This window comes from Lepidochelys kempii, chromosome 5 (assembly GCF_965140285.1).
Source record: "Lepidochelys kempii isolate rLepKem1 chromosome 5, rLepKem1.hap1, whole genome shotgun sequence".
Classification (NCBI taxonomy): domain Eukaryota; kingdom Metazoa; phylum Chordata; order Testudines; family Cheloniidae; genus Lepidochelys; species Lepidochelys kempii.
The window spans coordinates 25,310,801-25,324,001 of NC_136384.1; the positions used below are offsets into that span (position 1 = coordinate 25,310,801).

General features: G+C 39.9%; 1 protein-coding gene across 18 annotated transcripts in view; it reads left to right on the top strand.

The window, feature by feature from the left end:
• Positions 1 to 13,201, top strand: part of SPEF2 (sperm flagellar and cilia associated 2) — a 146,893-nt gene that overhangs the window by 31,442 nt on the left and 102,250 nt on the right. For 17 of the 18 annotated variants that reach the window (XM_078852754.1, XM_078852739.1, XM_078852743.1 and 14 more), the window contains 3 exons: positions 2,764 to 2,932; positions 9,316 to 9,535; positions 10,081 to 10,211. In XM_078852754.1, the coding sequence (XP_078708880.1) occupies positions 2,764 to 2,932; positions 9,316 to 9,535; positions 10,081 to 10,211 (520 nt within the window). Of the gene's footprint in view, positions 1 to 2,763; positions 3,377 to 9,315; positions 9,536 to 10,080; positions 10,212 to 13,201 lie in introns of those variants that run through there. The other variant, XM_073343745.1, reaches the window with a different exon arrangement.

Sequence of the window (13,201 nt, forward strand, 5' to 3'; positions counted from 1 at the left end):
ATGGTTAATAATGAGTTAACAAGGTACAACTTCAGGTGGTTATTGATCTTTTTGTACTGAAATTTTAAAATAAATATTCAGTTTTTAAGGGAAAGTAGGGGGAAAGCCCACAAATAACATGAACTGTCGAACTGCTGAAAGGTAATATGTTTTAAAATATTTTTGATCCTTCCCGCATTATGTAAGTGTGAAAGTGCTCTCCCCTTCTTTTGCCTCACCTTCTCATTTCCCTCTCTCGTCTCCTTTTTCTCCTTACAGATCAGTACAGCTCTTCTTGAGAGACATTGAAAAACAACTAAAACAACTAGGAGTCCTTGTGGCACTTTAGAGACTAACAAATTTATGTGGGCATAAGCTTTCGTGGGCTAAATCCCACTTCATCAGATGCATGGAGTGGAACATACAGTAGAGAGGAATAAGTACACAGCATATGAAAAGATGGGAGTTGACCAAGTGGGAGGGTCAGTGCAACTCCCATCTTTTCATATGCTGTGTATTTATACCTCCCTACTGTATGTTCCATTCCATGCATCTGATGAAGTGGGATTTAGCCTACGAAAGCTTATGCCCACATAAATTTGTTAGTCTCTAAAGTGCCACAAGGACTCCTTGTTGTTTTTGCTGATACAGACTAACATGGCTACCACTCTGAAACCTGAAAAATAACTATACAGTGATTACACAGAGCCCTGCACTATGATTTTTATCGAGACAGAGTACATAGATTAACATACTGTATGATTATTAAGAAATAACTATACAATTATTGTGCATATCAGCACTTTAGAAACTATGAGAATTCAGATAATTGAATAATTGATAGGACCAGGAGAGGACTGAATGTCTGTTTTTCTCACTGTAGGGTATCCCTGTACTTAGGCTGAGGCCACTGCATTTCAGTATAATTGGAATTAATAGTCTTATACTGTGAAAATATGAATAATGTATAAGTTTTATAAGATGTCTTTCTTATGAATTTCATATTTTTCTCTCTACATCGAGAAGCAAAAAAGTCCTCTAAGAGGCACAGCAGAGAACTCACAGGTCAGGAGTAGGGGGAGGCTAAAGTTGCTTAAATCTTTGTGCCCTCCCAATCCTAGGGTGCTCCAGTGGCTGGATGACCCATAGCATAACTTAGACAACCCTGGGGGCTTGTTTACATTACAGCAGCTTTCCTGGGCTGCCCTAAGGACCACCGCTCTGCTTGGAATCTCCACAGATTGTGGCCCACCCCTGACATGCCCCCTGCATCAGAGCTTGTGAGATGATCCTCGGAGAGCAGTCTTGCAGCTGTCTCCACAGTGTCTGTCCCAGGGGAAACCTCCCCTGGTCAGATTTGGGGCTTGAAGGGCTCCCTTATGTTGTTCCAGCCTTTTTACACTGCAAAAAGGGGCTAGAGTGGTGGTGAAGATTTCACCCCAGGAATATAAATCTAAAACTCCATTGCCTTTAAAGAATAACTGTTATGTTAGAAGATTAAGAGCAAAAGGTTATTAAAGAAAAAATGTGCAAATATATATTATGGCGCAGTAGATGTTTAATATGAATCGTATTTCAGCATTGCAATATTCAGCATGACATTCGCATTTTGTGCGTGATTTCCTTGTCAATGTACAGCCATGACTCCAATGTAAATTAGTATAAAACATATGTGAACTGAGTGGTGAATACACCATATAGGTATTTCAAATACATATACAGATCAAGATTGTATCAGCATCCTCACTGCCACAGGAGGTAAATTTTGTCAGTATTTCCATGCATTTCCTTGTGCAAGATGCAAACAGTATTATTTTCAGTGTTCAAAAGTATTATGTGCAAAGTATATTTATAGCATAACACTCAGTTATCTCAGATCTGTAGTTAAAAAGAAGAAAATTCAAATAGATGAAGTTGTTCTAAAATGATGATGCTGTTTTGCTAGCAATTTTATAGTTGTGCCCTTTTATGGTCATATAATTAAATCACAGCTGGTTTTTTTAAAATACAAAGTGCAAGATAATTAAAAGGTACTCATATGTATTTTGATAATAATACAACTCCGTTTCAATTTGAGCACACCTGTTGAATACAGGCTGTTTGTGCTCCTGATGTTGCTCAGCTTGTTGATTTTAGCAGCTATGGAATTACTCCATATGATGTGTTCAGGTTCTTTGTTTTATCTTTAGTAATAAAAACACTTTTTCCTTGTTTATATCTACTCTGATTTGCTATTTTCTGTAAATACCTTTCTTTTCTAATGGAAACATAATCAGGTTGAATTACTTATATGATCATAAACTAGTATCAGCATGTACAGTAGGCATTTCTGGACAGCTCTTGCCACCCTCCTTTTGTTGGTGCGGAAGGCTCTGAGTGCAGAAAAACTGCAGAAGGGATGTGGAGTCCACATCTCTTGTGTAGCCTAGCGTACATCTCCACAGATCCTGCAATAAGTCCTTCCGCAGTGAGAATATAAGTTTTGGAATGGGAGAGGGGCAGAGACAATAGATTTGCTACTACACAGTTTCACCAACCAAATACTGCACACTGGCACATATGTGGAGGTACAGCGGCCCTTGTGTCTATCACAGCAGCTGCAGAGGAGGTTGGGTACAGCCTTTAGGGAGGGCTCTATCTTCATCCCAAATCCCACAGATGTTCTAGTGTAGAGCCTGTTTACTTCTGCTGCGTGTTTGGTGCAGAATTGGGTCCATAATTCTCAAAATAGCTGACTTGTTAGTTTGGTTTGACAACTAATTTGGTTTGTTTTTGTTTCTGCAGCCTAATTCCAATTAAACTGATGCGTGATTGGAAAGAACTTTTTTTTAATGGAAAACCAATATATGAACAAGCGTTGATTGAACCTTTGCCAACTGAGCCAACCCCAGAACAACTTGTAGAGTTGGATAAAATGAATTTGCTAGATGAGACAGATTATGATGAATATAAGGTACCCCTAACTGACATGGCAGAATGGAAGAAAATGCACCTTGTTTACTCATGATTGCTGACAATTTTTTGTAATGTTATAATACATTTGGGTGGAGTTTTTTGACAGTTTATGATGATAGAATTAGATGTAAATGTTCATGTAGTTACAGATGTTTTCACATTAACTCCATATTGGTGTGGGAGTAAATAGTATTTTCTATTGCTGGCATTTGAAAGCCTGTGCAACCCTGAAAATCTTAATCCTTGTTTGGCCTTGAGTGCAGTAACACATTTCATACTGTATATGAACAGCTGATGTTACTATCAAGAATACATAACTACAACATATGAAATCTCAGTGCAATTATTTTTAAGTGGAAATTAAATTGTAGTTAATGCCACCACATTAGAAAATGTAACACAAAACAGTCAGCAAAAAAAAAAACCCAACTAAATAAAAACAGTGCCTGTTACAAAATCTGGTAGTCCTGTATATACTATATGCAACAATTTGTGATTTAAACCTTTGTAGTGGAATTTTATATTTGGAGATCCGTTTATTTTAATAAGACAACATTTTAAAAAAGAAGTTTTGAGAGATGGCTGGTATTGTTATAACCATGTTGTAATAATCTAAGTGACAATTTTTCTGATCCTATAATCTGTTTCCTGCAGTTTTAGAACACAATGTAATTTAACAATTGAAAATTGAAGTAAGAATGTTGAACTGCTTTGGCCAAAGTACACTACATAGTTATTTCCCCCCAATTCAGTATTATTTTTTCTCTGGTTTGAAAAAGAAGCTTTTATGCTTTGAATCTTTTCTGACAGTCTGTTTAGTATAATATAGCACAATCATTGTAAATAACTTGTATTTCTGTCTTTGTTGTTTGAGAAATGATTACCACACGATATGTGCTTTTTACCCACATCCTGAACCAATTGGTACATATTCTTTTGCAGTAAGTAGTCAACTTTTGTTAGGGGTTGGTGTGGTGTATGTCTGACAGCTCAGTTTATTTTGTTTTCAATCTTTGAGTATGTTCTTTGCCAACTGACAGTTATTTACAAGATACCTGTTCATACAGCATTAACATGTATGATAAATTTGAAAACCTTCCTTAGAAGAGCAAAGACAAATATATTCTGTGAGGAAGGAAGAAGGGAGGAAGCTAGAAGGTTGAGATTTAGTAATGGCATAATAAGTCTTTGGGCCAGAGTCTCGTTTACATTAAGGCCTCTTTACACCACTCTGGGAGAATGCAGGATGTTAAAACTGATGTAAATTTAATTTATTCACCCTTTAAGGCCTCCTTACATTGCAAGTGGGATAAAGGGACCTTAGAGTAAAGGAAAGTCACCTCTAGGTTTCCAGTCCTACTTCCCTATTCCATTCCTTGTCACCAAACATTTGGTGTTCTCAATTCAGTTTTGAATTAACTTGCAATTAACTTGTAATAAGTAAATGGCAAGTTAATGACCATAGCTTTAATATCTGTTTAAAATGCCAGGCAAATTTATGGAATGCTATATACGTTTTGAATAATAAATGTTAATTTAAAAAAATTAAGTAATTTCGTAACTCTTAACAGGCCAATCAACACAGCAGTCATGTACTGAATTAGGACAGACAGCAATAGAACTTTGTTTTAAATACATATTGAGCTTATGCAAAAATAGTCATTAATAATTAGGATAGCAATTTTTTAACTGTTTGCATTATATTCAAGTGATGTAATGTACAATAACTCATTGGTTCAAACAGAGCATAGTCACTATTCACTAGGATCCTTTAGCAAGTCAAATTGGTTACAGACATTTGAACAGAGAGCAAACAGAAATAAAATCAGTGTTGATGAAAGAAGTGCATGATCTATGCAGGACAGCACAAGATTGAGAACCAGATTCACTGACTCTCTAATTACGACTGTCTGCTGTCTAAATACTGACTCTCTCTTTGGTCATGGCAAGTCACTTAACCCAAAATTTTCTAATACGGCCCTTAATTTTCAACGTGGCTCAACTTCAGACACTTAGCATCAAAGCAGAGGTGGGTATTGAGGGAAGGATATGAAAGAGGTATATTTCACCGCCCTTTTTATCTTTCCCCTATCATCTTTGTACTTTGATCTTCACTACCCCCTGTGCTTGCACCAAACATCAATTCTCTTTTCATTCAAATCCTTCCTTAAAATCCCTCATTCAAACACTACTTTTGCAGAGCCTATCAATGTCAGTTAGTGCTGCCAGAAGTATATAACATATCACAACATATACTTGAAGAAAAAAAAATTCACAGTCATGAATTTTCACCATCATCTGATCTTCCAGTTTCTTATGCATCTGAACCATTCTGTTTGTCTAAGTTAGGGGAAAATACTAAAGCCCTTACTAATTTTTAATGAGGTTTTAGGCAAACTCCAATTAAAATTAATATCAGTTTGCTTGAGTTAAAGACCTCAAAATTATAAGCTCTTTGATACAGGAACTATAGTTCTGTGTAATGTACAGTGCTGAACATACTAATGGTGCTTATTAAAAGTAAGAAAAATGCTGATCTGCTAAAATTATATACACGAGGAAATTGAATAGTAATTCACACATTCAAATGAGCTTTGGAGTAACAATGGATAGACAAAACAATATGAACTAATATTGTATAGTTAGAGAATATAAAGAAGTTGTCAGTCAGCAATTAATCAGCAAGGCCCTTTAGAATATTTTCTTCAGTTCAGATTAACAAAACATTTTTCTAGAACTGCAGTGACCGTATCAAACACAAATGTGTGTGTGAATTAACAGCGTGAATTAACAGCATATTTGAATTATATCCCAAACTCTTGTGCTATCGCAGCAACTTTTGATGTCAGAAATTGAGACAGTGAGGTTAAGGGAGTAAAAGTGAAGACAAGAACATAGGCAGGTATGTATTGCCTTACAAAATATTGTGACTCCAATATAAGAAGTATAGCTGATAAAACAGCAAAGTACGGCAAACACCTGACATAACTACTGCAGTGCATTCTACAGTGGACTGTCCTTGAAGAATATGTGTAAGCTGCAGCAGTTGTAGATTGCAGCTGATCATTTGTTAAATAGAATCAGTCACAAAGAACACATTACACTAGTTCTCCTAGAGCAATGTTGATAAATGCAAAGTAATGCACATTGGAAAACATAATCCCAACTATACATATAAAATGATGGGGGTGTATATTAGCTGTTACCACTCAAAAAAGACATCTTGGAGTCCTTGGGGATAGTTCTCTGAAAACATCCACTCAAGATGCAGCTGCAGTCAAAAAAAGCTAACAGAATGTTGGGAGTCGTTGTGAAAGGGATATATAATAAGACAGAAAATATCATATTGACTCTGTATAAATCCATGATATACCCACATCTTGAATACTATGTGCCCCATCTCAAAAAAGATATATTGGAATTGGAAAAGGTTCAGAAAAGGGCCAAAAAATGATTAGGGGTATGGAATAGCTTCCATGTGAGGGGAGATTAATGAGACAGGAACTTTTCATCTTGGAAAAGAGATTACTGATAGAAGTCTATAAAATCATGCCTGGTGTGCAGAAAGTAAATAAGGAAGTGCTGTTTACTCCTCATAACACAAGAACTAGGGATCACCAAATGTAATTAATAGGCAGCAAACAAACAAAAGGAAGTATTTTTTCACGCAACGCACAGTCAACCTGTGGAACTCTTTGCCAGAGGATGTTGTGAAGGCCAAGACTGTAACAGGGTTTAAAAAAGAACTAGATAAATTCATGAACAATATATCTATAAATGGCTATTAGCCAGGATGGGCAGGGATGGTGTACCTTGCCCCTGTTTGCCAGAAGCTTGAAATGTGCAACGGGATGGATTGCTGATTACCTGTTCTGTTCATTCCCTCTGGGGCACCTGGCATTGGCCACTATTGGAAGACAGGGTATTGGGCTAGATTTGGTCTGATCCAGTATGGCTGTTCTTATGTTCTTAAAAATTTAGATCGACATGGAATCTTAGTTAACTTCCAGGTGCAATTCAAGGTACTGACTTCGATCTGTATATCCCTATATGACTTGGGTCCTGGCTGTCTGAAAGACAGGGCATGTCTACACTACAGACTTAAGTCGACCTATGTTAGGTTGACTTACAGCCACTGCGGTGGCTGATGTCCACACTACCCTCCTTCGGTTGGTGGTGTGTGTCCTCACTAGGAGTGCTTCCACTGACGTGAGGGACACTGACAGCTGGGAGTGGGGGGCAGCTGCCTGGGATTCTTGGGTCCCTGAGCGGGAAGCCTCTGGGCAGCAGCCTGGCTGGGAATAGGGAGCGGGGTGGGTGCAGCCCAACTGGGAGTGGAGAGCTGGGGGCCGGGCTCTACCTGCCTGGCTTTCTTGACAAGATAGCCAACAGCCAATATAAGTAACACAGTATCTAGACAGACACTGTCACCCTAACTACACCAACATAAGCCCTATGCCTCTTGTGGAGGTGGAATTATTATGTTGGTGTAGCAGGACACTTACATCGGCGGGACAAAGCTGTAGTGTGTACTCTGACATAATTAGGTCAATGTAAGCTGCCTTACGTCGACCTAACTGTGTAATGTAGACCAGGCCTGCCTCTCCCCTGTGAGCCATCATGACAATTTAGGTCATCAGAGACACAAAAGCTAATAGTCCTTAGATTTAAAGGCCAGAAAATTGGTGACTGGGTGATCTTAATGGAGAGTCCCTGCAGTACGGAATTCACTTTTCCCCCTTGTCTGACAGGTGTGTCTACACTGGAGCTAAGAGCTTGCCTCGCAGCCCAGGTAGACAGACATGTGCTAGCTCTGTTCAATCTAGTGTGCTAAAAAATAGCTGTATGGATGTTTTGGCAGCATAGGCTAGCCACGTGAACTCGGACCCAGGGGTCAGGCAGGCTGGTACTTGAGTGGCTAGCCTGTGCTGCCACCCATGCTGCAATGTCCATGCTGCTATTTTTAGCACATGAGGTCAACTGGAGCTAACATGTGTCTGTCTACAAGGGCTGAGAGGCATTCTCCCAGCTGCAGTGTAGATATTCCCTTAGAGATCAAGTAAGTTGATCCTGTCTCCTCTCATACATTTTTATCTGCCCTGAGATATGTAAGAGGGCACATTTTATAGCTCAAAATAAGTTTTGCTATTTGAAAAATAGGCAACATTTTAATTTACACTAATAATATAGTTATATGCAATCACATCTAGTTACAGTTTCCATGGGATGCTCCATGTGAAAATAAGTAAGCACAAATCAAGTTTATATTTGAAGAGTGTGAAATACACTGAGACATCATCTATTCGTTAATAGACATAGGAAAAATAACTATATTTTACTTGTAGTGTGATTGAATACATATTGTGCCTTTCAGTAGTGCTCAGAGGGAGAACTGGATGACATAAAAGATTGGTAACGAAGTGTTTAACCTTTAGATTACAAGCATGAATCTAGCCCAGGTTGTTGGAAGCCAAAACTTGTCCTCTAGAAGCTGTTTAATGGCCTGTATTCTCAATAAGTCTTTTTAAAGAGTTAGAATTATCCGGTCCTAATAAAATGTTCCTTTTTCTTTTGTTAGGATCAACCCACAGCTAAGTCAACACTAGGAGTGCTTTGCTGGTATAGCTATACTCATATACTGTACCAACAAAGGGCTTCTAGTTTGGACACAGCTCATACCAGCAAAACTATGCTTTTGCCAGTATTGATTATTATAGCCCTCTCTCCACTCACAAGCAGCAAAAATGCAGCTTTGCCTGTATAACTGCATCTATGCTGGGCACTTTTGCCAGCACAGCTGTGTCAGTCAGAGATTATACCTCATCACATCCTTGACTGATGTAGCTGTGCCAGCAAAAGTTTGAAGTATAGACCTGGCCCACATTTCTCATGGTTATTTTTCTCCCTTAAAACACTGTGTAATTTAGTTTCTTAACTAAATGCTTAGGAAATAAATCAAATAATTTATAATATGTTACTGAAAGTTTTAGCTAGATGTTGGTGTATGGTAATAGGGAAGCAGTGTTGTCTAATGTTTAAAGTAGGGGGCTGAAGTCAGGACTCCTGAGTTCTGCTCCTAACTCTGCCCTTGACTTGTTTTTTGCATTGGTCAAATTACTTAATTTCTCTGTAAAACAGATAAGAATGGGTTTACTGGTCTGTAAAATGGGTAAAATAATACATGCCTACCTCAAATAGGTTTTAATGAGTTTTAATGAATAATGTTTGTAAAGCCCTGTGATATCTATGGATGAAATACAGCATTCTAGAAGTGCAAAATAATTTATTTATTTATTTATTTATTTATTTCTGTGTTTATCTTTTAAAAGATGAAATACACGGCAGAGTCACAAATTATTCTCTGATTTGTTTTTGATACAGAGTATGATAGGTGAGTGGTGCCCACCTGAAGAGCACAGTGGAAGCAAACCTCCACCTAATAATAATATATTGGGTCATGTGGTTCATAGATTGATGGACATTGTCTACCCTCCAACGCCTGAACCCCCACCACCTGTATTTCCTCCGTTTCCTATCCAGGGATGTGTTTTAGGAAAGCTTTTTAGTGGAAAAAGCACCTGTGTAAAGTTCTTGGAAGAAGGTAGAAGGTTTTTTTCTGTAGACTTTTTTTTATTGTTTGTTTGTTTTGTTTATACTCTTTTAAGCCCCAGTCCCTACAATATGCTCTTTGTGGTCAGACCCCTGCACCTGTGCAGAGCTCATTGCAAGATAGGTGCCTCAGATGCATCAGAACTTGCAAGGTCTGGCTCCATGTAATTTATTCTCCATCTTCCCAAGTAAAATGAAAAGTTTCTGAATATAAAAGTTTACTGTTAATTCATTGTACCTAATAATTTTACTGCTTCAGAATTTATTAAGTGAAGAACTGGTGAGAAATGTTTTCACAGAACTTTTCTGTAGATGGTTATAAAATGGCAAACAGACTAATTGCAGTTACCAATGTACATTGTACAGGCTGTAGTGTCGTGTCAGTGGGAACAAACTCCAATAAAAACCCAAACCAAAAGAAATGTGCATTGCATTTAATAGAGCTGCCTTGTTAGAATTAATTTAATTGCATTTAATAATCTCTTTACATTCTTTCCAAAATGTAAACCTATCACAATAATGTTTTCTGTCTATTAGCTTGCAACATTCAGGTATTGTCTATTGATACTCTGGTCCAGGACACCATCAAAGCTTTCCATGAGAGTGAAATGAAAAGTGAAAGCAGCTTGATTCTACGAGAAGCAGAGGGTTCTGGGAAACAAAATGAAGTAAGTGCAAGTTTCATTTTGGTTTTAACTGTTATAAGGAACAGTGGAGCAGGTTAGGGGGAAAGTATATTGGTCATGTTCCTTCCTCTTCTTTGAGATGAGTCAGGTATAGAAGACTTGCACTGGTCTTAATTCTGACATTTCCTAACTTTTGAGGGGTTGGCTTTGACACCTTAATAGTGCTTTTTTAGCGTTCTTTTTATCATCACAAGACTCCTTGTCCCAGTCTACTCCTTTTATTTCCCCATGTCCAGCTTTATCCCCTCTATATTCAAAGCAGACTCCTTCCTGCTCCCTTTCTGCCTGGGTACCAGAAGGGGGGTCATTAAGAGCACAGGAGAGACAGCCTCCTTGCTGTCAGTTCCAGGCCCCAGCCCTACTACCCTGACCCAGAGCAGCAGTTACAGGGAAAGTACCTCTGTAGCTTGTAGCATGCTCCGTTGTTCTGTGGGGATGGCACATGCACAGTCTGGTCAGCACTGGGATTTTGAGAGGCTCAAGCATGCTCAGAGAGGAGGGAGCATTCTGAGGTTTTAACGGTTAAGCTCTAGCAAGTCTCTACTGAGCGCATGTGAACAGGTAATTTTTCAAAGTCTTATAATTTGGCTAAATTTAGGTGGATTGTCATGGGGATGGAAAAAGGTCCATCCCAGACACAAAGGGCACCTCTCTTCTAGATTTCAAGTGCCTGCTCCAAAGCATGAGGATGCCAGACCATTTCAAAGAAAAGATTACCATAATTTTTTAATGTGGGCAACACAACGTATTTTTCCTTAACCTCAGTCTTGGAAACATCTGGACCCTTTCGTCTGAAATTTTCCCAAATATACCAAGCATAGAAAATTTCAGCCCAAATAGTTAAAGTTTCGAAAAGGTATAAGAAACTGAAAAAAGACTGATAATGAGGAGTGTTGGGCAACCTTAGTAATAGATGGTGACACCAGTCCTGCCGATAAGAAAGTCTTGCTAGTCCACATGGTGTGGAGCTGCCTAGTAATAATCCCACATTAGGATGCTCTGTTAAGTAGGAGGAACCTTACACTGAATACAGGCATGGAAAGGAGTACAGACCTGATTGTCCTTTATTATATTAAGTATTAGGGGGTAGCCATGTTAGTCTGTATCCACAAAAACAACAAGGAGTCCGGTGGCACCTTAAAGACTAACAGATATATTTGGCATAAGGTTTCATGGGTTTTTTACCCATGAAAGTTTATGCCCAAATATATCTGTTAGTCTTTAAGGTGCCACCGGACTCCTTGTTGTCCTTATTATATTAATGCTCTAAAATCTTGAGTCACTGGAGAAAGAGATTATTTTTAAGAACTATGGTGACAGAAAAATAACTTAGCCTCGTACTGGAAGAGTAAATTAGCCTCATCTATAGAACTGTAGATTAATGTGGTGTTGCCATGCAAGAGTGCTTCCTTTGGATATGAGAAAATGCCAGAATACTCCCTTTGTGCAGTGTGACAAAATGATGATTTCAACCTCAACTGCAAACCATTCTTAGGGTATGTCTACACCACGAAATTAGGTCGAATTTATAGAAGTTGATTTTTAGAAAGCAGTTTTATACAGTTGTTTGTGTGTCCCCCCACTAAGCGCATTATGTCGGCGGAGTGCATCCACAGTACCAAGGCTAACATCGACTGTCGGAGTGTTGCACTGTGGGTAGCTATCCCACAGTTCCCGCAGTCTCCGCCGCCCATTGGAATTCTGGGTTAAGCTCCCAATGCCTGATGGGGCAAAAACATTGTCGCGGGTGGTTTGTGTACATATCATCAGTTCCCCCTCTCTCTGTGAAAGCAACGGCAGACAATCGTTTCGCGCCTTTTTTCCATGCGGGTGCCATACTGCTTTCAGCAGATGGTTCAGTAGGACTGCTAACCGTCATCATCGAACCACCACTTCCGCTGCCACTCTGCTCTCCTCCTCCTGCTCTTGTCTAGATAGCGAATTTCTCCATGTTGTCTCTCATGGGCTCCCGCTTCCGCTGCAACTCTGCTCTCCTGCTGTCATGAATCCACCTCGCAGGTCGTCAGCCACCGCTTCCGCTCTCCTGAGGGTCTTGCAGGGCTGCTTCTGCTGCAACTCTGCTCGGCTGCTCTTGTCTCGCCATAACACGGCAAGTGTGCACCCCGCTCAGCTGTTGTGTCCTGGCTGCAGACGGTGCAGTAGGTCTGCAAACCATCATCATTGAACAACTGCTTCCGCTGCCACTCTGCTCTCCTGCAGACGCCATACCATGGCAAGCATGGAGCCCGCTCAGATCTCCGCGACAGTTATGAGCATTGTAAACACCTTGTGCATTATCATGCAGTATATGCAGAACCAGAACCTGCAAAAGCAGGTGAGGAGACGATGGCAGCATGGTGACAAGAGGGATGAGGACATGTACACAAACTTCTCTCAAAGCACGGGCCCCAGCAATTTGGCCATCCTGGTGACAATCAGGCAGGCTCATGCCGTGGAACACCGATTCTGGGCCCGTGAAACAAGCACAGACTGGCTGGACCGCATAGTGTTGCAGGTCTGAGATGATTCCCAGTGGCTGCAAAACTTTCGCATGTGTAAGGGCACTTTCATGGAACTTTGTGACTTGCTTTCCCCTGCCCTGAAGCACAAGATACCAAGATGAGAGCAGCCCTCACAGTTCACAAGTGAGTGGCGATAGCCCTGTGGAAGCTTGCAACTCCAGACAGCTACCGGTCAGTCGGTAATCAATTTGGAGTGGGCAAATCTACTGTGGGGGCTGCTGTGATCCAAGTAGCCAACGCAATCACTGAGCTGCTGCTATCAAGGGTAGTGACTCTAGGAAATGTGCAGGTCATAGTGGATGGCTTTGCCGCAATGGGATTCCCTAAATGTGGTGGGGTGATAGACGGAACGCATATCCCTATCTTGGGACCGGACCATCTTGGCAGCCAGTACATAAACCGAAAGGGGTACTTTTCAATGGTGCTGCAAGCACTGGTGGATCACAAAGG